The sequence below is a fragment of the Lepisma saccharinum genome, chromosome 1 (assembly GCF_977018435.1).
Source record: "Lepisma saccharinum chromosome 1, izLepSacc3.1, whole genome shotgun sequence".
Classification (NCBI taxonomy): Eukaryota; Metazoa; Arthropoda; class Insecta; order Zygentoma; family Lepismatidae; genus Lepisma; species Lepisma saccharinum.
In genome coordinates, this window is record NC_139229.1 from 187,401,980 (window position 1) to 187,429,413 (window position 27,434).

The 27,434-nt window shown below is 38.8% G+C and overlaps 1 protein-coding gene across 7 annotated transcripts in view; it reads right to left on the bottom strand.

Moving 5' to 3' along the window:
- Nucleotides 1–27,434, bottom strand: part of LOC146005452 (cleavage and polyadenylation specificity factor subunit 6-like) — a 145,632-nt gene that overhangs the window by 78,291 nt on the left and 39,907 nt on the right. For 5 of the 7 annotated variants that reach the window (XM_083144711.1, XM_083144707.1, XM_083144697.1 and 2 more), the window contains exons 5-6: nt 22,572–22,637; nt 12,052–12,156 (exon numbers count right to left, since the gene is read on the bottom strand). In XM_083144711.1, the coding sequence (XP_083000837.1) occupies nt 12,052–12,156; nt 22,572–22,637 (171 nt within the window). The remainder of the gene's footprint in view (nt 1–12,051; nt 12,157–22,571; nt 22,638–27,434) is intronic. The other 2 variants (XM_083144702.1, XM_083144721.1) reach the window with 1 other exon arrangement.

Genomic DNA, 27,434 nt, shown 5'->3' on the forward strand with positions numbered 1-27,434 from the left:
TGGAATCAAGCATCTGAAAGGCCACATAAAGGATGTTCTGCCTATTCGCACGTGTACATCCAAATAAATCTGCAATGTAATGTAATTATTTCTATATTATACTTATTCACTGAACTCTCTCTATTTCAAAACATCAAACGTTCCCACGCTCCATCAGTGACCATACCTGCATCGCTTTATGAGCACCTGCAGACTGAGGTGTGTTCGCTTCGCACACGTCGCAGTGTGTTCATTTGCCACTATTTGCAGCATGCCAGGAGAGAGAAGGGATTGGCACTGGAGCTTGCCATATTATAGGCTTTACGAGCATATCTATTGCTGTGTTCACGATGCAGTGTTGCAATCCCATTCCATTAGAGATTGTGTGGCAGAGTAGAGGCAGCCCATACATCATCGTAAATCGAAGTATTATTTTTGGAAAAGGGAATTTCTATGGTATCTTCGCCCATCCTGTTCCGAGCATGGCAGGGCAAGAAAGAAGGGGAAGAAGGGAGGCAACTGAAAGCGATACACATGTTTTAAACAATGTCTTGCATTGCCTTTGTTTAGTGCAGCTTGAACAAAATAAACTGTCCTTATGTTGCTGTAGTTGATCAACGTGCACGGGGGAACGTTGATCAGTCAGCTGTTTTCATTGTGTGCCTCATCATGCGTTACAAAATTGTTGCACTGTCAAAAGCTCGTTCCTGTTTCAGTGTAAAGTGTTTGATTTCATGATGAAATGGAAAACAGTACGTAGCGAAAGCAGACACGTAATATTTAACATTGTTGAATATTTGGAGGGTAGTTAGCCACAAAGCATGCAGCAACTGCAGTAATAATATGGATAAAGCAGAAGGGAAAGAAAAATTCTAAAGTACGAAGAAGGGCAGTGTGAACTGTCACTGTCATTTTCTTTAATATTTTTTTTATTTGTTCTCTTGATTTCCCTTGAGTTTTTTGGTTTGGTCAATCGGTCATTAGAAATAAACAACTACTAGATAGATAAAAAGTAAAAAAAAGGTAAAGTGCTCCCCTGTGCTTAGCACCATGCCATGAAGGCGTATAGGGGGTGTAGGGGTAACGATAGATACTACTACTAGATAGATTACAAGTGATTTTCTGCATGTGGTCGTTCGACCGGCTACCTTGTTTGCAGGAGTGGCTCAAGATAAAATTTTCACCCAGCGAGGTGGAATTTTGGTTCCCCTACTTTACTTTCTACCCTGATCTTTCTACTTTCGACCTTCCTCAAATATAAATCATAACCATGTTACATATTTACGGTTTTAATGACGAAAAATAATAGCCTTATTTTAAAAATACTTTAATGCTGTTAAAGAACAAGTTTATTGTAGGTTTATTTAATACCTACTTTATGACATCGAAACAACAATAATCTCTAAGCTTAAATTGCTAGATGATTTTGCAATATACTTATTAAGTTATTCAGCACTAGCATCAATTAATTCTTGTCAACAATAAATCCAACTCTTTTTAAAACAAATAGCCACGCAGCCGGTGAAGGCACATAGTGGTTTGGACCCTCTTTAAACTGTAGACTGTCTCTATTTGCTTCTGTGCATAAAGTGGACTTAAAAAATAAACTCATGCTTAGGATTTGGCTCTAATAAAGGAGAATGCCCTGGTTTTGCACCCCGGGTAGTTGCCCCGACCCTGCTTGTTTGATGTATGCAAATGTTATTATTCTTTTTGTTCACATTTATCAGCAAGGAGGAAAGTTTTTACTAAATATTTTGCAAATCGACAATAATATTGAATATTGTAGATTGGCTCTTCTTGTGATGGACAGAAAAATCACAGAGGTATTTCAAATTAGTATAAATTAATATTTTTACATATTTTTCATGAAATAAAACTCTCCCATAGACTCATTTTCAGTAAAAGGTGGTCATAACTTGGGTTGCCAATACACTTAGCATCATTATGAATGAAAAAATGGGAGCTACTATTTGAGAGGGGTGATAAAACACTTCTTCTGGATACGAGGCTGAAGTGAACACCCATAAAGTCAGACCACCAGCCAGCCGCCACTGTCATGCATCAAACATGGATAGAAGCCATGTATATTCTGGATATTTGTTGCACCATCAAGAGTGCCAGCATTCGAATTTATTGAAACACTTAGACACACAAAAATCTTCAAAACTTGTCCTTCATGATGTAAATCATAAATAAATGATTTTCAGTTTTAAATTTTGGATACCTTCCATCCACAAAATCTCTGGATATTTAAGTGTGTAACTTTTTTGTTAATTAAATCCAAAATACATTCATTTCATATGCATATTAAAGATATAAACAAATCATTTAGGTTCTTCATGGGCAGTATGTTATTTAATATTGGATTGGTGGAATTAATGGCTATCAGCATGGATTATTGGTTTCAGTAAAAATTTCATATTGGTCCATCCCTATCATCTACTGCAACTACATCATACAAAACTATCAAAATTTAAAATATCCACATACTCACATGAGACAATTCAGACCAAAAATTCAATTTCACCTTACAATATTGGTGCAAAATTAATGAAAATTGCAATATTTCGTATCACATGAAATTTTCAGACTCTGGAATAGTATCACTATACTCTCAGCCCTAGATAACAATTTTACAACTATAGATGATATGTATCACTCCAAGAGGAATGAAATGAAACCACAGGAAATATCCTAAACTACAAATCAGTTCAAAATCACGGTGTCATTCATCCTCCTTATTCGCAACATTCCCCGTCTTCCATCAGTTTTTCTAAAGGTTACGAAAGTTCATGTGTGTGGAAGTGTGGTTGAATGTATAGAATTAAGAACTAAAAACATTATTAATTGGTTTAATTTTGTTCCCTAAAATACCATGGAACCTGAGTTATACATCATTCAGAAGTAGTTGAAAATATATGGGAAGCATAAGTGTATAATGTGAAAATGTAAAATTCAGGTTCCACACTGTAATCATTCAAAACTCATTTATTGCTGCTAGTTTTATATTTTATGGCATTAAATACTGATTGAATTTTACTGCAATTTCTTCCCACAATAATTAAAGTTCATAACACTTCATGAATAATGTGCGCACTGGACAACTATTTTTGGAAATAAACATTTAGCAAAGTAACACAGATCAGTAATTACTACATAAAATAAATACTGTTTGGTAAGCAAACTGTAGAAATCAGTCTGCTAATTTTTAAGTATGAGTCTCTACCTGACTTTCCTCTCTAGTATACACTATAGAATTGCATACATATTTATAATTTACCTCTGAAAATCACTAACATTTGTCCTATGAAACCTACATAAAAATATCCTTATCATGCTTCAACACAAAATTTCACATCACAAGAAAATGCAAAATGTACAGATATTAATTACTGGTCTGTATATTTTTTACATTATTTTATTGTTCGAAAGTATTGTTGATAAATAATCTCATGCTCATTATCTAGCACATTTTCAACAAAATCGTGAGTAGTTATTTTAACTTTTGTGCAATTTCACAAAATCCGAACATACACGCACAGCAAAAATTACACTAAATTGCAGCATACACAAAATATACTCAGTAGGAAAGATTTATTTTGTGATATTTTACCCAGATGCACAACTGTTCTCTAGAAGTTGCTTTGTGTAAGTAACTGAAATTAGTCAGCAATATCTAAATCTTTTTTTGACAAAGATTGCAGATGACTTGTTCAATGAGATTTTATATCACACCATTGTGAAGTGGAATAAGGCTGCCCTGCACCAAGTAGAAAAAAGAAAAAAGGAAGCATGCATTCTGAAACTGACAAGTACTTCTTGTGCACTACATGTGCGTACATCACTTCCACTTGCAACAATCAAATGCATGAACAGAAACAGCATAGTTTCTCATGTTATAACCTAAAAGTATTCTAAAGTAATATAATTTTTTTTTCACAATATAATCATTTTAATAACATAGATCTTTGTGATTTGGAATGTTTTAAATGTGCCATGCTGTAACTTGTAACTAAAACTGCTTTCACTCAAAAAATGTGCACTCAAAAACATTATGCTAGTTCTTCTCTGAAATAAACAAATTCTAACCACTAAGATAAAATAAACTTTAGATGAAAACTGTCTATTTTTGAAGTCAAGCTCAAACAGTGTAAAACACAACGTAAGCATTTCAAAGCACACTCCTATATTATAGCATGCCTATGACAGACAAGCAAGCCATTGTCTTATCTCCTATGTGACAGCCTTATCAGCCAAGCCTACCATACCAATGAAATGAAGTAATAAGTGACTAACTTTGTATGGAGCGATGTCTCAATTATGATAAATTCCACTAGGTTCAGTCTGAATTATGAACATAATATTTACTATGGAAGGGGGAGAGCATGGGGTGGAATCTTAGAAGTGAAAAGCATGCAAATAAAAAAAATGTCCTTTTTTAACAATATCCATTGAATGACTGGTCAGAAAATGAAAGAAGAAAATGTAAATACCAGTGAAACAGTGCTCTCATAGAAATTTGTTGCTAGTGCGACAATTGTGTATTGTAGGACTGAGCTGATACCAATGCATCAGTAAGTATCGGTTCAATTTTCTTCATTAATGCCTTCAGATACCAAGGATTTTGAGTGGCTAGAGGAAGAGAAACAACTAGTTTTTCAAGATTTGTCCTTTTCAAAAGTTCTTTCACCCTTCCGTTGGGATCCCACACAGGAATTCCATGTACATTTCCAAGAAAAGCTGCACCCTCCTGGGAAGCAAATGACAAAATGAAAGGCAAGACTAAAGTGAAAGTACTGTCCCAAAACGTGACATTGAAGGCATGTAACTGCTTTGTAATCAACGCTATGTAGAAATAAAAGAAACCATTGACAGTCAATTCTTGCTCGCAATCTCGTGGATGTTTTTAAAAACAGCATTATTATCATGCTAGGCTCATTCCGGAGTTCTCGGAAATGCACTTTCCAGTTGTGCTCTACACTTCTGTGCGACTGCTGGACGATACCGACACTCCAGTGACTTCTTTTTATTGCAAATAACCGAAAATAATGGACAGCAGGATATATACAGAACTGGTCAAATGAGCATTAATAAAAATATCTCCATTTGCATATATTTTTACATCATTTACCTCCCTCTCCAGGTTAATCCAAACAACAAGAATGTTGTTTACATGAAATTGGGGATCATGAAATGAAGCAGGGACATAATCCACAGATTTTTCGGTGTACCTGCAACACTTTAAAAAGGCTTGCAACATTTCACAAACTACTACTACTACTTCTTTTTGCATCCTCTGGGGGGTAGAAAGAAGATGACATAAAATGTCACAAGACATTTTAAAGTGCTATAATGGTACATGAGAATAATTTGGGAGTTAATTAATGTCATTAATATAATGTGATGTGATGAGTTTTATGAGTCAGTAACTAGCCTTCATTATTTTAAACTGGAATTATACAAGTATCGGTATCAGCAAATAGTGGTATTGGCTCAGCCCTAGTATATTGCATCTCAATTTAGTTCTTTACTTTCTTTGCTTTTACTATATTGCATTCTTTCTAACTCTTAACTTACCATTGTGATCATGTAAAGCTTAGAGAATAATTCCAGAAAAAAAGTCAACCTTGGTGGTCAAAATTACAGATCAGTGAAGAGCAACATGCTATACATTTTTTTAAAACAGAACATCTTCAGATTGTGAATATGCTATACATGTGTTTCTAAATAAAAATTTGTCTGTAAAAAAATACCTCATTAAGTACTATTCCACTAACTTTGATGATTCATAACATCCAGATTTATAGGTTGCCAATTGTATCAGTGCGTTACCTTCAAATTTACTTTTATGTAGGGCTGGTAGAATACATTTGAAGAAATGTTGTTACACAAGAAGATATACTACTACAGGGTGACCAAAAGTAATGCAATGGTGACTTTGAACACATGAAACTTTTGTTTAAAAAAATGATAGACACATGAAACTTACACTGGGTATTAAGTTTGTCTAGGTAAATATTTTTTAATCATCAAACAAGAAAATCATTCTCTACATTAACTTTCAATATGCAGGAAAAAGTTACTATGATGTAAAAAAGTTTTTGCACGAAATAAAAACAAACATGGATAAAAGACAGCTTACAAAAATTTTCGATGTGTATTGATGGTTTCTGTGGGTATTTATCGAATTATAAAAGAAGTATAATATTTTACAAATTTTATGCATTACAGACTATTTATGGGTTAATTATGGCATACTCATTACAAAATATGTTGTTCTTTAAAATTGCAACGTTGGTCGTGTCAGAGGGCAGTATGTACAACGTGAGTCTCATCTGCACATGTTATTCAACCAATACCCAGATGAAAGAAAAAGAGTTGAAATTTATCGTGAAAAAAGATAGGTTATGTAGGTTAGTATTTTGTATGATAAATTTCAATTTCAAATTTCAACCTGTCAATTCCTGAGATTTTTTTCCTCCCAACGTATAAACAGCAAGTGCGTAATTCTTGCCACAAGAATAGAACACACAGCAGGCAATAAGCAGGTAATGTTTTGAACCATCACGTGCCAGCATTATTTATATGGGAGGGTGACGAAGTGCAAATTTCGTTAAAAAAATAAGACTATTTTACTTCTTATTCTATTTGGTAAATGACTGATTGAGTTTGTGTTTTAAGACCACTTTATGTGCAGTAAGGCTAATCGAGACTGGACCAACAGTTTAAAGTGGGATCCGAACCACTATGTGCCTCCACTGAGTATCGATTGATTAACTGATTTAGTTTATATTACTTCGTATTTTGTGCCTCTTGGCTAATTTGCAAAGATGGGGATGAGTGATGAAATTGATGAATGGACATTCAGCCCAAGCAGGATTCAAACCCAGGACCCTTGGCATCGAAGCACGATGTGCTAACCACTCGGCCACAGGGTCCGGCCACCGAGTATCAAACCTGGGTATTTGGTAAATGAAAATTGAGATTTTTCATCATAGATTTGTAGCCTAAAATCTTGAAGAAGAAAAAAAAGCTATAATTTGTAACAGTAGCATTGCAGGGTAGCTACAATTTTTTGATTATGAAATTCCCTGACTTTTCCAGGTTTTCCAGACCAGAAATAAAATTTTTCCAGACATGTTTGTTGTCATGATTTTTGCTTTTGAACCTCATGTTTCTCAATTAAATATGCAGGCACGTTAATTATTATGAATATCAATATACACAGCAGTAGCGAAGCGTAGTCTTACGAAGGAGGCAAGCAATGTTTCAGTACAACAAAACATGTAGTACAACAACATGCCGAGGGGAAAGATTCAAGGTTTATAGCCTCATTTACCCAGTCGCTGGATTTGTCAAAATATCGTAATAAAGTGACTGTACTAAAAATAAACCATATGATCCGCAAACGTCACATTTACTTTTTAAAAAAAATCCAGGTAACGTTATTCATATGATATTAAACGTTTTGCATATGCGAACTTTCCGCATACGACTAAAGGGAGACGGAATTTCTTACTTACTTATTAGTACCTTTATTTGTTCATTATTATTTAATATGGTCAAACGGTGACCAAACCGATTTAGATAAAAAAAAAATGGGAATCATTTGTTTATTTTACGCTGCATGATGTAATTTAGTATTTTTGGGCACCCTTAAAACCGCATTGGAGTAACTTAAACACTAAATAAAAAGTTAAACACAAACAATAAAAAATTCATTTCAAAGCAAAGAAACACATGCATAGACGATGTACTCACCACAATAAATTTCAAACTTTTGGTGTTGGTCGACCCCCTTCCACGATTTTCATTTTAACACTTATCTCTCTCGAGCTAAACGAAGCAATTTTCATTTGCTCAATAATACACCCGCACTTCACATCAACCGTTCCTAAATACGCGTTCATTCCGATAAATTCACAGCACAAAACACGAAGCAACAAACACTCACACTATCCCACGCGCTTTCCACAACTGCAAATGCAAGCATCCACACAAAACACTTTGAAATTCTCTGAAACAACAGAAAGTGATACCAACCTATTTCCTTAATTTTATCCGTCACAAAGGAAAGATATATCAGTTTGGTGATAAAAATTACACGGAGGAATCAGAATCATTTCAGCAGAACGAGTATGTACATTAATATTTAAGTAATAAAGTGTCATTCAATGGCGTGCCCGGCGCGAAGGGGGGGGGGGGGGATGGATGGTAGACATAACCCCCTTTTGGCCCAGTATATCTAAGAAAAAACGTCAAAGGAAGGAAAAGATGACAATTGCGTCATAATAATAGAACTTAAAACATATTCGGGCCTCCCCGATGGCGCAGTGGTAGTGTCGTCGCCTTGTAATCAAGGGGTTCTGGGTTCGATACCCGGTGGAGGCACAAGTGTTTCAGATCCCATTTTAAACTGTAGGTCCAGTTCCGATTAGCCTTACTGTGCATAAAGTGGACTTAAAACAACAAATCAATCAATCAATCATTAAAACATATTCTTGTGCTCATAATATGCAGAATGTATACGATTTACTTCTATGCCATGTACAAATATCAGTATATAGTTCTTTCTCAGATAGCTTTATTTTCACCCCAAGTTTTATTCAAAAGCAGTCAATTTATTGATTGTAAAATTTGTAAAAGAGCTCACTTGAATTACTGCGTAAATAATTTGGCAGTTGCAAACACTGGTAGCGGTGAACACTTCTGGCGTAATTTGAGCTGGACCGACCAGGAAGCAGGGTGCAGGACCAAGGTCCGTCCAATCTTCGCTCCCTCCCTGAGAAAACTCTTCACGGGGGTGCAGAAATTCCACTGCCCCAACTCCCAATGTCAACTTTTTTTACGCGTTTTACATTTCGCGAAATCTAAAATAATTTGTAATATAATATGATATATATATGGAATTTAGAACAGTGATAATAACTTCTTTTAGTTATTTTATGACTAACAATTATTATTATATTTGCGATCTTGTTTACGTGTTCATGAAGACAAATATTCGTTACTAGTGTTTGCTGGCAACGTACCCATAGATGAATCCTTCTGCTTTCGGTTGAACTCGGCTATTTTCGGGAATCACGCAAGCTCGGAAAGCACAGCTTTTTGTAGAAGCTTTGTGGACGGGTTCCACCACAATTTCACGCTTCGCCATGTGACTCCTTCGGAGGCCTTATTTTCCCGCAGAACGGCTGCAAGCATTGAGGCTGGTGCTTGCTACAGAGCTGCTGGGGGAGTTTGCGGCCGCATTTTTTCGCGAAATCGAGTGCGATGGAAACTAAATACGGTTAGAACATTAAGTACATTAAATGATATTCGAATTATGCAAGCAGTGCTTGCATTGCTTGTACTATATCTTCGCCTCTGATACACAGTTATTAGCTGAAAATTTACCAAGTGATTAAAATAATGCTATTCAATGAAAAAATAAATCACTATTGTACTTCCCCATTTTCACTGTCATTACAATTAAGGTGGTATAAAAAAATCAATAAAAAAATGTGGCATATATCAAAGCTTTACAATGTAACCTGTATACGTACAACCTCAATTAGCCTATATCAATACAAATGAGAAACAACAGAAAATTAGGTCATGTAGCTTTAGAAAATATGCAATAAGTTTAATGATTATATTTTTTAATTTATTGAAAATAGTACATATTACGGAAATTCAGAACTTGAATGGGGCCAGTGACTAGTACACCTAAAAAAAATATATACGCAGGTCAAATATCTCCATTATTTGAGTGTTCCACATGCTGGAACCAATTTTATATTACGAAAAACATCAAAATCTGTCTTTTAAAAGGTAACAGTTCGGAATGTTTTATGATTTTTTTCAAATTTTCCTAGCAGGAAGACTAATTATCATAGAATTTTGGCAATCATTGTGAAACAAAATTTGAACCTTCCTTAAAATAATGAGCACTATCTAAATTCGAAAAAAGTTATTTATGTTGAAAAAAAACTTCAAAATGACCTTACTCAATCATACACGCTTCCCACGAACAAGGTATTCTCCGGTTGACAAGCAACAGTAAGTATCGTAAACTAGTGGGAATGAATGTAGAAATAAATCGGAACCTTAGTAGAGTGCATTCAGGGTCTTTATATTAAATCTAAGACAACCAAACCTGACATTCCTAACCTAACCACAAAAGCATATATTGACAAAATCTTAAGTAATCGCTAAAACTCTGCAGTATGTGTTAACAGACATAAATCGAAATCGAACCATGTAAAAGTTGCATTTGTAGCATGATGAAATCGTAATAAAACAAAAGGAACTTGGGATCATTTTCACCAATTTTCAGCATAATTTCATTCTATATGCAAACAATATGTAAAATTACTAAGTCAACATTCCTAACCTAACAACGATGTGTGACCAGCGTACGTTTAATTCCTCTATTTCGCACCAGCTTTTAAAAAATAAATTCATTCTACATGCACAAAACACATGCATATTCGAATAATGACATCGCTGATACTGCATAAAATCACTAATTTCTCGGGTGTAACACATCTCTGCAATGTAAAAACTACAACAACGAGCAAATGAACTAGTTGATCAGGTTGCTTCTGAATGGTTTGCAAACGAAGGACTCAAATTCACAGAAAGGGTTCACGGGGGGAACGAAGTAGTGAGTCCCTTTGTTTTTACTCGGCATCCGCACCCATCCAGTGTGACGTCAACCACAGCCAGTTACGTGAAATTCTGCTCTTCAAGCTTTATTGCAGATCCAAAACCAATGAACTGTCCGAACACCAACCTGATCTGATTCACGTATCAAAAGAGAACGGGTTCCGAACGGGTGTGTTCTTGAAGAAAGGAAATTTCCTCACCACACACAAAGCTAAAGCAACATTTTTAAATTCTGAGGATGGCTGGTGCGTAGGTTTCGTCTTGAGTAGCTTGTTCTCTAAGGAAATATCTCACGCCTCTCCAAATTCCGGTCTTGAACACGTTCACAAGAACGAGTTGCACAATGAACGGATCCATGAACCTAGATCTGAGAGTGAATAAATATAGAATCGAAATGCGAAGGAACCATAATTTTGTACGTAACAGACTAGAAGTCAAAATGACGAGAGGAACAAGTTTCTGAACTGAATCTTTTGGGGGGACTGGAATCACAAGAACCGAACTCGGAAGTGGAAATGAACTGTTCGTTCATTTTGTAACTGGTTCTCCTGCAACTCCAAAATGCACGTAAATTCCAGAAAATATGCCAAATTCCCTGACTATTCCCTGACCAACCAAATTCCCTAACTTTTCCCTGTTTTCCAGGTTTCCAGTAGCGTAGCAACCCTGCATTGGCAGTTAGAGAGATATACATTTTTACTTAAAACCTTGCGCAATTTTAAACTTCCAGCTTAAAATATACTCTGCATTCAGACCTTCTTGCGTAAAATGGGTCCGGAATCTAAGGGTTAAGAGAAAAAGTATTTGCTGAGCTTAGCACCATGACATTAAGTTTACATACAAGGTTCACATATTCTCTTGTCTTGGTTGTAGATTGAGATAGTGTGATCAGCAACGAAATTGACCTGCCATCCAGAATAAGTTCCAGAATTAACTGAACTAAAAAATTATAAAAATCTCTGCATTAACCCCCCCCCCCCCCCTTACACCAACATACACAAACTTCAACATTAAAAGATTAGAACACTATGCATGGACCACTGCAACTCCTCGTGACTGCACCACAGGACAAAACAAGATGCTACAATTGCAGATATTAGGCAGAGTTTATGCTTTCACAAGTGCTATTACCATGGCAAACATTAGCATGCCACAATGAACAAAAATTATGGAACACAACTGCCTCCTTCAATGGTTCTGAAAATTCAATACTTGACAATGCAAAGAATCAGACACAAAAAGTTTCAACGATAACACTCACTATGTTGGTAGCAACACACATGCAAATAAACGAAGGAAAAATATGAGCACAATATGAATATAGCAAACTAATTACTATAATTAGCAACGTAAATTTCCGAAAGGCATGTCTACAATAAATCAGAAACCAACATCTACTACAACAACTAGCAAACTCACCAGGTGGTCTGTTCCAGTCTGGCCGGGGTGGTGGTCCACGGGGATCAGGGCCACCAGGCGGTGGTCCTCGAGGAGGGCCTTGTCCTGGTGGGGGAACCTGAAAAGCATGTTTGAGAAGATACCATCATACATAAAGTTTAAAAATCATGCAGGTTCACAGTAAATATTGCCTTATCTTCAATATGCAAAACAGAAGATAGCATTCACCTTTGTTACCTCACATTTTACGTTGCGCATGAAGTAGAGTTAAAACAATAATTCAACCAATCAATTCAATTTTGCGTTCTTCTACAAGTCAAGGTGAAAAAAACTTAAAATGCAGGAAAATGTTAAATCTGGGAAAATTTTATATCATTTTGCCTTATTGGGTCTATGAAGACTGAATATGTAATGTGGAAAAATATAAAATCTTGGAACATAAAACCTGGTTTCCACATACTCACTCACTCACTCACTGTGTTTGGGGAAGGATGGCGCTACTTTCATACAAAAGCCTGCTGACCACAGGTGAGAGGAAAACCCACCATGTTCCAATGCATCCAAAACAGTCTTTCCCTCAAGATTAAGAGGTAAGAAATGTGAGTACAGTGAAATTGCAGTTACACATTTTGCAGTAGTGCCTTTTTTCTAGCAGTTGCTGCCAATTCACCATAGGTTCTGTGGAGTTATATTCAGTACTACAATTCACAGATATACAATTTCTTGAGATACACTCACAGATTTCAGTCCCAACAAGGAAAGACTTCAGTTATGTATTTTTAAAACTGTGCATGCTCCAAAGAATGCTGCTCTTGGAGTTCAATATTTTTGTGAAAATAACATGTGCTACCCGTTTCCATGCAGGTTTTCCTCTCAGCTGGAACCATTAGACGAGACTCTCGACATGGAATTCTATTTTTATCTCTTTAATCAGAGAGCAGGGGAGGGGCAGTGCACCATTGAACCAGATTGTTCCTGCTAAATAATCTACCTTTGTAAGTAGGGAGGAGGAGGAACAGTGGTTTGCAAGTTGGAGAAAGGTTCTGCTGTTTTATTGCTATGATAAAGATAATACGACTTTTAAGACAGTTGAACACCCCCCCCTTTTTATGCAAACAAAATTGTAGATAAACAAAATTTTTAAAAAAAATTAAATTCTGGCAATTACACTAATCATTGTGTGCATTTCCTTCCTGCATTGCTCTGAGTGTTCAAGAGGTTTATTCTTGTGGTAGCCACTAGATAAAGAGTTACAGATTTGTTTATCAGGAGGCAGGACAAGAACAAAAAGGCATATTTTAACTCCCATGTTTTGTGTTGTGCTCGTAATATAATTCATATACAGAGAGGTTATTTCAGTCGTTTACCACGAGCAATGTTTCTTTCCGAAAATTTTCTCCGGGGGAGCATTCCAGAGAACCGGGAGGGCGTTGCGAATATCATCTGCAAAATATAACATATGCGCGTTTAACATTGAGAATTACCAGTGGTCCTTCGTGGTTCGTCAATGAATTTGACGCTGAGCGTTACAGTTGGGAAATGACGTACAGCAACAAAAATAAAGTAGGATGCAGTGACATAAGTATACTTAGTAATTCAATGTGGAAAGACATAGATTTATCTTTTTATTTGTCTCTGTTTCTTTTTAATAGTCTGTTGCCTAACAGTTACAAATATTATATTGTCAATTAGCATTACAATAGTAAATAGTAAATTATCACCTACTTTTACATTTAATCATCCAGAACAAATTCCACAATGGTGAACCAGGAAAAATATTACAATTATTAAACTCAATAGAACACATCATGCAAAGCTTAAGAATAAAGAATTTACAGCAATCTTATCCTGCAAACTTTCTTCGTGGCATATAAATCTACTGTTTTCTCCAGAAAAACATCAGTTGGAATCTTAGGTCCCTCAATGCTTATTATCATGCAATGCATTAAAGCTCCTGGTAGCATTCTACTTCTTGTCCTAGTTAGTATCCTATTCATAGCACTGACAGACCTTTCTACGCCGGCTGTTGTTACGGGAATGGTTAGAAGGACTTCACGGAGTTTTTTGAACTCGCAATATCCCATGTCAGCTTCTAAGATTTTCAAAAATGGATTGTCAGCTTTATATGCCATTATCAAGCTTCGACTTGACAAAAAATTTGTAGGACTTGAGGTCAGCAAGAATGCCTTGCACCTTAAGCATGAGAAAATTAGCACAAAGCCTTTTGACTTCGGTGTCTTGCAAGTCTACTACTGACTGAAAAGTTTCAAATTGACTTGTGAATCTCATGGTATCAACATATTGATCGTTGAACCTGTTTTCCATTTCTCCAATTACACTTTCCACGTATTCCTTTATCCCACAGAAAGTTTTCCTAGCATCTTCAACAGCAACCAGGTGCGCTTCAGATCCGATATTCTTCAGTTCGGTCCGAATATTTTTTGCAGATCACTATTGATGTTTTCACACTGATTTGCAATATCCTGCAAATGCAATTTGGTTGAAGTAATTAGAGGGGTGACTTTGGCCAGACTCAAATCCTTCATTTGCAAAGCGTTGCTGAGGATAGAAAGTGCACTGAGGATTTCATTCATCACATTGCAAGTAATAATGAAAATTTCATTCGGGATGGGGGAGAGGAAATAAGGCTAGTGCGGTTGCCAGTTTTATTCTGCTTCTTCTGTAAGATTGGACAAGTGTGGGCATTGTTATTTACAGAGGGAAATATAAAGGCAAGAATATTCACCACACAAAGTAATGCGGTCCGATGCAAGGGAAACAACAGTAGCAGAAAAGTTTTATACTTTGGTTTTGTTGTACAATTTTGTCCGGGGGGGCGGTAGATCCCATCAGGGGGTGCTCTGCACCCCCGGAAAGGTTCCTGAAAGAAACACTGACCGCAAGAGCGTCAGCCGCTCGGTGGCCCCTTCATGCAACAGGTCCCAGCACATTGCGTTACAGGAAGTCCGTAACAGAAACAGCTTGTTTTGTAATGTTTCCACTTTTCACAATTACAGTTACAATTACAATTGAAATAAGCACATACCTTGTCGCAACGATGCTGGAAAAGGTGTCCTCCCAAACACAAATATTTCTGGCACCTTATTTCTGACATCTAATCTTAGATTAGACGTTGCTACTTTATCCTCAGTTGTTGTGAGAGCGCCAGCAGCTTATCGGGGGAGTTGTCAGCCGTGAGAGGGCGCTTCATACTGCACGAATGCGACACCTGTTGGCAGTGATGCCAACCGTAGGGACATGTCCATACACATAGGGACTTTTCACTATATTTTGCCCAGCTAGGGACGTAGGGACAGATTTTGCCAAATGAGGGAAAACGTAGGGACTTTTTTCAATCTTCGAAAATAATATTTTATTGTGCAAAGGTGCAAAGTTTACTCGCCAGTCAGTTGCACTTTCTTCATGCTCGGTTTGGAATGAATGGATTAGTTTATCTGGATACTTTAGCGAGGAGGAGAAAAAATAACTAACAAATCTCCATCAGAATTTTGGAACATGTTTTCGGTTACCAAGAACTTTCAAGGCAAGTTCTTTTTTGAAAACATTTCCACTCGCATGAAAATAGTGCTTTGAAAACATTTCCACTCGCATGAAAATAGTGCTAACATTGCCACATTCTAACGCAGAAACGGAAAGAATATTTTCAATGTTAAGTGATACAAAAACAAAAAAGAGAAATAAAATGGGACCAGAATTGTTAAAGACTGCAGGAAATACAGCATCACCAACCAGCAGCAGCAGCATGTACGACTTCAAATAACATAATCAACAGTAAACAACTCAATGTTATTCATTAGGGGTGTGCAGGATCCTGAAAAGTCGGGACCGGGATAGAGAAAAAAATTTCCCATCCCGATCCCGACTTCGGGAAATGACTTCCCGACTTTTCGGGATCCCGAGCAGTCGAGAAATACCGAATGGTCACTTTAAAAAGTCGTTAATTCTCGACCTCTTCTGCATTGTAAGTTTGTGGAACTTATCAGAAATTGTAAGTTTTTATTCTAGAAATGCAAAAACAATCACTAAAAGTGAAAATGACGTGTAGAATTTGAGATTTCGAGAGCTTCGGGAAAATTTGAACATTTCTCGTCCCGAAAATTTCCAGACTTGGTCGGGAAATTGCAAATTTTTCCCATCCCGAATGTCAGGATTTAAAAAAATTCCCATCCCGATCCCGTCCCAATCCTGTCTTGACCCAAAAAATTCTGTCCCGCACACCCCTATTATTCATTAAGGCAACAATTTGCAATACCGGACCCTTCTGTAATTTCTATGCTACTGCTTATACTCACGAAATAATTAGTTGTGATGATTTATCTCAAGCTAACTTGTTGGAGTAAGGTGAAAAAATTGTTCATTAACGTGTAGAAGCTTCTCTATTCTCGCAATGATTCTCCGTATACAAGTATGGTAGCCATATTGGTTGATATGAACAATTGACATTCGCAATTAGTTACGCTGTCTACAGCATTGCCACACTGTTGATTTCATACTTGGAGAGCATGGATCGTGTAAGAATGGCGGAAGAGAAGAGCAAAAAAGTTGTTAATGTTGTATGTTAATGTTGTACAGATTGTTAGGTGGAGTGTGCAGGAAGATGGCTGTGGGCTAATTAATAAACTTATGGATTTCGGTATATTGCCCAAAGAACATGTGACAGTGACAATCACGATGTAGAAGAACATGTGGAATGTGGACTGATTTGATTACAGGTAAGTTTGGCAACAGTGCATCGATCATAAAATTGCACGATATGAAAATGGCATCTTCGATGATGAACATTTGCCGTGAAATTGCTACGAAAATAAGATTTTTTTATCGGTTCGTAATCACAATTAGCGAAAAACCATTCACAGATAGCCCCACAGACCATTCTTGGTAAGGTTAGGTTAAGTTAGGTTAGGCAAGGCAAACGTAGTTAAAATTTGGGGTCGAAAAACCATGCACGGGTAGCCCCACAAACCATTGACAGATAGCCCCACGAACCATTCACGGTAAGGTTAGGATAGGCAAACATAGTTAAAATTTGGGGTCGTAGTAATATCAGGAATGTATACTTCGTTTTTTAAGTATTGGAAACACAAAATCTTCAGGTAAATAATGAGCAATAGTGTCGATCGCGGACCACTCAATTTAATTTCACTTATTTTGCAATTTCTACACGTGACCCCCAAATCTTGACTTCAAATTCGTGATTAGGAGGCCTCAATTAGTGAGTATGCGAAATATTACAAACATCGGGAAGGAGTCCTGTATTGTAAATTCACTCCTTCATTAATTGAGGAAGCACCGAGCAGAAAGATTTCATAAGTAAATGTGTATATTTTATCTTGTTTTGCATGCTCATGAGGCGCTTTACTTGGCGTAGAGAAATTTGGTCAGTTGTAGGGACATTTTGACTACATCTGTAGGGACATTGCCGAAAAATGGTTAGCAACACTGACGGCTACCAGTCGTAGTGAGTGCACGCTCATGTTCACTTCTGTTTGCATTTATCAGTACCCGTGTTGTTTATACTGTGCTATTCAGTGCTAGTGTGTGTTAATTGTTATTCATTCATTAGTTATGTCGTTAAACAAATATAGTCTTGAACAGAGTTTTTATGTACGAAAACGAACTCTTGCAGAAAAGTGGTCAGGCAATTACGAACGAGAGACAGGATCTCTTGAACCTAAGAAACGTGTTGTATTGCTGTTGAAGGAGGTTACTTTCAACATCTCTTATAACACAGGAGGTTAGTGATCATCATTATTACTACTTTTAAATATCATTTTACGCTTTCGGTTTGCTTTATGTGCCAGGATGCTGTCTTCCCTTTCTGTCAACTGAGGATAAAGTAGCGATGTCTAATCAAAGATTAGATGTCAGAAATAAGGTGCCAGAAATATCTGTATTTGGGAGGACACCTTTTCCAGCATCCTTGCGACAAGGTACGTGCCTATTTCAATTGTAATTGTAACTGTAATTGTGAAAAGTGGAAACATTACAAAACAAGCTGTTTCTGTTACGGACTTCCTGTAACGCAATTTACCGGGACCTGTTGCATGAAAGGGCCGCTGAGTGGAAGACGCTCTCGCGGTAAATGACTGAAATAACCTCCCTGTATATATATCAGGGTGGCTACTCTAGGACCATAAAATTCAAGTATAATTCCCGGTTTTCAAGGCGAATTTTACAAAAAATCAAGGTTACAAGCTCATGTTCTCTATATTTCAACCTTACGTATTACCACCTCTCAACACCAACAAACAAAAATATAACAACAATATAAAGGATCTGTGTGATTCAAATATATCCAAAAATTCTAATTCAATTCAATTAAATTCTATATTTAAAACATTTAATTCGAGGTCTGTAGTTTACATTTGCAATTTCACATACCCAGACTCAAAATACATCTACACAGACAAGTCAAAAATGTTATAGGATATTCTAATCTGCAAAAAATTGTTAATTGTGTAAGACTTTCAAACTCAAATCTACCTAATCATCTTCAAGATATCTTGCAATAATCTTCCATCTGTCAGATGTTCTACAAAGGACACTAACAAAGTAAACGAATCAAGAGAATTCTGTTTTATTTTTCACACAGCATTCTTTTCCTTCCTCGATAATAATTTTAACTAAACTGTCAAAAACTCATTTATAAATATGTATAAATTCAATAGGATTTGGATTAATAAAAGTTGCAATTTTGAGAAAAATGCAAGCAGAATTCAAGAATAATTCCTGGAGCCAATAATTCACGCAGAATTCCTGGAGGGAGGGAGCAAGGGAGAGAGAAAGATAGGGAGGGAGGGTTGGAGGGAGGGGTGTGGGTGTAAGTGTGTGTGGGTGTGTGTGTGTAAAGTGAAAGAGGAGAGAGGAAACACTCACCGGACGCAGAAGAACTTCAAATTTTCGTGATGGTATGTCACATCTTCAGGAGTAGAGACACGTCCTAGAACTTGGTGACTAAGAACGAAGAGTTACCATGACCTGCAGTGTTGCCAGGTCCCAAAAAAAAGTGTTGACAGTGCCACAAAAAATATAGATGGTTCTTTCGCCAGGTTGTCGAAAACTGTGAGTGGTTGGGGGGGAAGGTGGTGGTGAGGGTGAGGATAGGGGATGAGGGGCGTTACTGGGTAGCCTTGTTTAGGCCTGTGGGTGTGGTTGCATTCATGGTCGATATGTAGGCCCTCTCCCATTCTTCTACGTTTTGAGGTGTTGGTGAATTGGGGCAAGGAGTGGAAGATCGCTACCTGGAAGCAGTAATTAAAAGGAATATTGTGGTGATTGGTGTCAATGGCAACAACAAAGTCCAGGTTTTGGGTGAAGGAGCGGTGGTTGTTGATGCGGAGGTTCAGGGCTGTGGATGTTTCCCCCAGGTAGAAGCTCCCACAGAATTTGCAGGTGAGGATATAAATTAGGTTAGAGATGTAGCTGGTTCCTTATGGTAGAGGGTGAATTTACCGGTGGCAGTGTGGATCTGGAGGTTGTGGGAAGTGACAAATATGGGGCAGGTTTTGCACCTTGGGCGGTTGCATTTGTGGGTGGGTGTGAGTTGATTGTGAGTAGGTGGATTGTGGTGGATCAGGATGTTTTGGAGATTGGGAGGGCATTTGAAAACCACTGTGGGCTTATCAGGGAAGATATTTCTGGTGTCCGGATCAATGTGCAGGATGGGAAGGAGGGAACGTAGAGTGTGTCTGATTTTGTTGATGTGGGGGTGAAGTGCAGGGGGATTGGTGGCAGGTTTCTTGGTGGGAGTGTATGAAGCAGCTCGGGATATTTGTTTAGTAACCAGTGTGGAAGGATATCCACGGTTGGTCAAGGCTTGGTGTAAGCGGAGTTTATAGTTCTGTTGGGAGGTGGGTGAGGTGTTGACCTCTGAGGACCAGGGAGAATGGGATGGCTTTCTTGGTGTGGACCGGATGGGAGCTGGAGAAGTGTAGGTATTGCATATGGTTGGTAGGTTTGATGTGGATGGAGGTCTCCAAATGTCCTTCCTTCATGTGCACATCCACATACAGGAAAATGATATGGTTGGTGGAGTGGGTCCCGGTGAAATTGATGGAGCTGAAGTGGTTAAGTTTGTCTAGGAAGGTGGTCAGGGAAGGTTCTTCATGTGTCCAAAGCATGAAGATGTCATCGATGAAACGGAGCCAGAGGAGAGGTTAGAGGGATTAAGTCTCCAGGAACTCTTTTTCAAGTTTACCACCCTACCATACATCTTACCAACTGGCTCAAAAACAAAATAACTCAATTGAACCACAAGCTTCATATGTATTTCGCAAACATCCATAGTGCAAGCAGATAGTGCTAAAATCGCAAGCATCGACATAGTGGACATGTATAATTCAATACCCATAAACCTAGTCCTAACATCAGTTGAAAGGTGGCTGACCATAAACAAAGTCCCCGCACTGGAAGTAGCCAAAACTGCCAATTTGCTAGAAGTGTGCTAAAGACACAATTATTTTCAATTTGAAAATAATTTCTATGAGCAATCTGAAGGCCTTGCCATGGGAAACCCACTATCGGCTCCCATAGCAAATATAGTAATGCATTTGGCTGAAAAAAGCATACTCCAAACTCCAGAACTCAAATTCTTCAGATATGGACGATGCGTTGATGACACCATATTCATATAATACAAAAAAACAGAAGAGATCACCCTGTTTTTGGAAAAACTAGATGGCATCCACCCCAGACTAAAATTCAACATAGAACATGAAAAGCAGAGCAAAATCAACTTCTTGGACTTCACCATCAGCCGTGGGGGCAACAAATTCACAACCACAGTTTTCAAGAAAACCAGATGCAGGCAACCAATATATCCATGCACTATCTAACCATCCACCCAAGCAAAAGACCAACATATGACTAAACTTCTTCCGAAGAGCCTTCTCCTACTGTTCCAGAGAAGAAGACCTGAGGGACGAGATAGCAACCATCACGGAACTGACACTAAAACATGGATATACTGAATGTCAACTCTCCACATTGTGCACGAAAGCTGAAATCCAAGTCCGACAACCTGCACCATCAACACAACCTGCTCCACCATCGCAACCAGATCCCAGTAGCAAAACCAAATGGTTTGCCATTCCCTACCATCCTACCACATCCAACCACCTTACCAAAGCCCTCTGCCCCTACAACATCCAAATAGCACACAAACCAACCCCCAAAATAGCTGACCAACTAAACGAACATAAACGGTACTTCCTCTCCCCCCTCAACAATTCAGGCATCTATGATGCTGAATGAGAGTGCAAGGCTCATTACATCGGCAGATCCATCAGGCCCATCAGTGAGAGAATTCAGCAGCACCTATCAAATGCAAAAACTGCCCAACCCAGCACCGGACTCACCAAGCATATCAAATTCCACAACCATAAAATTGAGAAAGTACATGTCAAAATACAAAGCACACTCTCTCATAGACATAAAAATCAAACAAACACACACCATCATGCACTACAACCATGAACGCCTTGCTTCCGTTACTGCAGCAATTAACACCAGTGAACACCAGATGACATATACACAGACATACAGGCAACAGCAGCACACCTAGCTGCGATTTAGGAAAAAACAACAGAAAAGCACCAAGCAACAACACAATGAATTCCAACGAGGATGGTGGCAGTGGCTACCGAAATTAATAGAAAATAATGTAGAACAGCTTCGCGGAAAATGTGAGTACCTTAATTATCTATTAACGCGTCTCTCATTCCAATAATATGAATTTATCACATAGTAACAAAAGGGAAACAAAGGGCTTCTTCAAACTGTACTTGATGATAATAATAGTAAAAACGAATATATTGTCTTGTAATTCATGTGTGTAATACCTTTGGAGGTATACTAATGAATAAAAAAAAGAGAACTGAAATACAATGTATAGTTTTCATGAAATGACACATTAATTGCTGCCATGCGCTAACAATTGGTCAATGCAAATTTCGAGAATCAGGCATATTTTTTTTTGCACTCATTCTTGCTTGTAGAATTTAAATTTTTCAAAAAATGCAGTAGTTTAGAAGTTATAGCCATTTTTATAAATCTATCCCATAATAATGCAGGAGTAACAAAGGAAAAACAAAGACTTTTATAAACTTTACTTGTTAATAATAGTACCATTGGAAATATTGTTTTGTAATTCGAGTGTGTCAAACCTTCATATGTATACTAAAGATCAATAAAGAACTGTAATATCGTGTGCAGTTTTCAAGAAATGGCACGTTAATTGCTGCAGTGTGCTGCTGGTTGAAATATCGACCATCCGTCCTCAACGGAAATACAGGCTTGATCGAAATATCGACCATCTGGATGCTAAAGGTTAATCGAGCTACATAAAAAGGTTAGTGAATACGTTCGCACATTTCTTGTGTTTACGAGTTATGCAGAAAAATTATCAACGTTCTGGGATTTTGCATAACTATCAGGACAATTCAGACGTCAGAAAGTGTTGTGTCCCTAAATTAACTCTAGAAATTTGGAAAAAGAATAAAAGAAGAAAGTTAAGATAGCTACCATTCCTGGAGGTGGCCTTGGCTGTCCAGGTGGTGGCCCCTGTGGTGGTCCTGGTCGAGGTGGACCTGTAAGACAAAAGAAAGAACGATAATGAGAAATACAAACTTCCAGCCACAGATTTTTAAATATATTAATAAAATGATGCCTGTAGCTGTACCAACAATCTATGAAAATATGAAAGTACAAAATTGATAAATATTGCCATAAAATATGCTAACAGTAAATTTAACATGTCAACACATTGCTTAAAAAATATATTACCCACATTTGTGCTGTTACCAAGGACAAAAATATTGTAAAGTAAGAAAAACTTCTGTACAGGCATAAGAGGCAAAAACCATCTACTCTTGAAAATTTAGAAGTCCAAATCTGCACAATGTGACATCATAGCATAGCATAGATCACGTGACCGCGAGCAATCAGGAGATTCCAAGATGGCGTCGATTCAGAACAAGGATCATCATGTTCTCAGATGAGGATCTTTAACGTGTACGGGAAGGTGAACCGGCAATATGTGATGATTTGAAGCATCACTTGTGTGAGATTTGGTGAAAACATTAAACAAGAATGGTATGTTGGCTCTAAAAAAAAAATAAACATTCATTTTCAATGTAATAAAAATTGTGCTGAGAATTCTGAATTCTCAAAAAATAAAAGAAACAATGTTCATATCATCATAATTGTACAGAGTAAGCACTGGGTTTGAGATATATATACAAATGTGTTCTTCATAATTATATGTAACATCAGGTCAACAATGAAACAGCGATAAGGGCAAATTCTCCACAATTAGTAACACTGCCTATCATCCAGACTCAAATTGTAGCAGTCTTCCCAACTCTTGCTGTTAACTTACAGGAGACTTTCAAAGCAGCTGCTTATATCCACAATACTCACAGACTAAGAGGAGCAAAATACTCATGGAGACACGCTGCAATTTATGGAGAAAATGAAATCAAGAGATGCATCTCTTGAAATGTAGAGTTGTAACAATTGGCCAGACAAAACATGTGTGAATCCAGAAGAGCATCTTGACTTGAGAAAACTGGAGTAGTTGGTTAGAGCATGCTGCTTATAAGGTCAGCCTGACATTTTCATTGTCTCTTCAGTCTGTAAGGCTTTCAAAGCCCCCCAAAAGAAAATAGTAGTCAGGAAGATTTCATTGCAGGCATTGCAGGTTATACAGAGGTTCATTTGCTTCCATCTGGATGATTTAAAGTGTTCAATCACCAATGACAGTTCTGGCCTCCACCAACAGTGCTGTTCAATATAAAGGCTACCACTCTGGGTGTACAGAAAAAACTCAGTAATACGTATTATGGGGGACAGAAGGGGAAAAAAAAGTATAACTGAGAAAAAGTATTATTGAAAGATAATTAAAATGATAAAATTAAGTACACAAAGAAAAGTAGTACTACATATGCACCAAAGTTTGCTGTATTGCACTGATCTGTTCTAAATCATTATTGTAAATTCACAAAATCACAAGAAATAGATAGTGGAGGTGCAAAGGGGGGGGGGGGTGTGAAAAGGGTGCAAGCAAGGTTTACCTGCTTAATCCATTCAGCCAATTCCCTGTAAATAAAAAACATGTTCAACTTAGGATGTTTATCTAGATCTTATGTTTACTGTAACTCTCGTTTCCAGCTTTATACGTTTTCCAAATCCTGCCAATGACAAAATTTGCCAGAAGCCTGTTCTGTATGCCAGGCGATCTCTCCCTCCTTTCTCCCTTGCTTTTGCATTCATTCCCCATGAGACCTTCAACTCCTGCCTTAAGATCGAGGAACAAATGTACAATTGCCAAAACGATAGTCACTAAATGCTGCTTTCTCTAGGGCATTCTAAAAGTGTGATTGAGGTGTCTTTGTTCTCCTTTCCTCCACAAAAACATATGTGGACAACTGAGAACATGGCTCGATCACTATTCACACTTCTTTACAGACGCTCTTACGTAATCCTTCCTAGTATAAGGGAGGGCCTTGCTTAGAAAACTTTCCCTTCTTCTGGTTTGCCGGGAAAGAAGTAGGAGAATTTGCCAACCCCAGTTCTCCGATATTGGTTTAGGAACATGTATATATATATATATATATATATATAACACAGGAATAGGATCAGAAAACGTGCCAGAAGGGTGGATAAATACAAATGACGAAGGAGACAGTAAACACTTACCACACGAAGAGAAATTATTCTATATTTCGCGATCTGAGTCACATTTTCAGGCTAGAAGGAAAAAGATCGGTGTTACTTGGAGGAGAGGCACAGAATACTGACCGTAGCGTCTCTACGATCAGTGTTGTTAGAAACAGTTGATAGACGACGAAAAGTACTTTAGCCAGTGTTTACTGTAAGGTGGGTGGGTAGTTTCGGGGGGGAGAGGAAAGGGTTACTGGTTGGCTAGGTTGAGTCCGGGGGGTATAGTGGCGTGCATGCCTGCTATATAGGCCCTTTCCCATCGCCTGCGGAAAGATGTGTCAGAGCGGGGGGGGGGGGGGGGGTAAAAGATGGATGATGGCAACACGGAAGCAGTTATTGAAGGTGGTGTTATGGCTGTTGGTGTGGATGGCAACAGTGAAATCGGAGTTTTGGGTGGAGGAACGGTGATTATTGATCCTTAGATTCAAGGGGGTGGAGGTTTCGCCTACGTAGAAGTTGCCGCAGATTTGGCAGATGAGGGTGTAAATTAGGTTGGATGAGTGGCAGGTGCCCTTAGGGTGAAGGGTGAACTCACCTGCCGCTGTGGGGATCAGGAGGGTGGGGGAGGTGATGAGTATGGGGCAGGTCTTGCATCTGGGTTTGTTGCACCTGTGAGCTGGGGGGAGTGGTGTGGAAGGGTGGAGTGTGAGCTGGGGGGAGTGGTGTGGAAGGGGTGTGAGTGTTTCGGACCAAGATGTTTTGGAGGTTAGGGGGGGGGGGGGCAACCGAAGACGACCCTAGGTTTATCCCGAAAGATGTCCCTGGTATCAGGATCACTGTGCAGGATGGGGAGGAGGGAGTGGAGGGTATGTCTGATTTTCGTAATGTGGGGGTGGTATTGGGTGATCAGAGTTGGAGGGTTGGTTTTGGGTTGTTTGGTGCGGTTGTGGGAGTTGGCTCTAGTGATTTGTTAGTTGATGAGGGTGGAGGGGTAGCCATGGTTGGTTAGGGCTTGGTGCAGGCGTAGGTTGTAGTTTTGGCGGGATGAGGGGGATGAGTTGAGGTGCTGGCCTCTGAGGGCAAGGGAAAATGGGATGACTTTTTTGGTGTGGTAGGGGTGTGAGCTGGAGTAGTGGAGATACTGGAGGTGGTTGGTCGGTTTGATGTGTATAGAAGTTTCCAAGTGGTCTCCCGCAATGTGGATGTCCACATCTAGGAAGGTCACTTGGTCTATGGAGTGGAACCAGGTGAATTTGAGGGTAGTGAAGTCGTTCAGTTGGTTTAGGAATGTAGTGAGGGAGGGTTCGCCATGTGTCCAGAGGAGAAAAATGTCATCTATGAATCTGAGCCAGAGGAGTGGTTTCAGTTGCTGGGAGTCAAGGAATTCCTGTTCCAGCCTGCCCATGAACAGGTTGGCATAAGAGGGGGCCATGCGGGTACCCATAGCTGTGCCACTTATCTGCAGGTAATGTTGATCACCGAAGCAGAAGTTGTTGCAGGTAAGTACAAGGTTGGCTAGTTGTATCAAGAAGTGAGTGCTGGGATTGTGGGGTTTGGGTCGGCTGTTAAGGAATGATTCCGTGGCACGGAGGCCATGGGAATGGGTAATATTTGTGTAGAGGGATGTGACATCAACTGTTGTGAGGATGGTGTTAGGTGGTAGGGATGGTAAGTTTTGGATGATGTTAAGGAAGTGGTTGGTGCCACGGAGGTAGGAGGGCAGGGCTTGGACGAGGGGTTGGAGGTGAGAGTCTAGAAGGGCTGAAATGCTTTCAGTGGGTGAATTGTAGCTAGACACAATGGGTGGATACAATGGGTCTCCCGGGGTTGTTCGGTTTGTGAATTTTCGGGAGGAAGTAGAAAGTGGGGGTGCGGGGGTTGTCAGGTATGAGTGAGGAGATGGTGGAATTGGATAGGCCTTCAGGGGGTCCACGGAAGAGGACAAAATCCCGAATTTTGTCTAGGTGTGTGGTAGATGAATCAACCGTGATGGGCTTGTAGGTCGATGAATCAGAGTTGACGGGAGGCTTCCGCCACGTAGTCAGAGGAGTTCATGACTACTGTGGTGAACCCTTTATCGGCTGAGGATTTTTATGTCCGGGTCGTTGCGGAGGGACCAGAGAGCTTGGTGCTGGGCTGGGGTTAGATTGTGGTGGGAAGAGGAGTTTTGGAGGTATGTACTGTCGGAAACATTGTTGACAACAGAGGTGATGTATCTTTCAAGGGGGTGGTTGTTGAGGAGGGGGATCATGGGGGAAGGGGGGGCAGAATTGGAGGAGACTGGGATGTATGTCTGAGGGATTAGCATTGGAGGGGGGATTCTTGGCCCAAAAATACATCCACCTAAGTCTGCGGGCGAAAGTTTATATGTCAAATAGTAGCCGGAAATTGTTAGGGGTGGAGGCTGGGGAGAAGGTAAGACCTTTGGAAAGAACGTCAATTTCGATGGTTGTGAGGTTGTGGTTGGAAAGGTTCAAGACGGAGGTGGAGTCAGTGGGTGGTTGGGGGTGAGGAATGTCAGTATGTTGGGGGCATCTTTTGTCCGAGGACTGGTGCTCTTCTGTGGTGTGGTGGGAGGGAGGACCATGGGTAGAGATGGTAGGTTGGGATATATATAAAACAGTCGCTAATCTCCTCTCGCAAGAGATAATTAATCTGCAGCTGATGCGCAGGGCTATGCAATAATTTCATGAAGAGTTTTTTTTTTTTTTTTTAATGCAGCT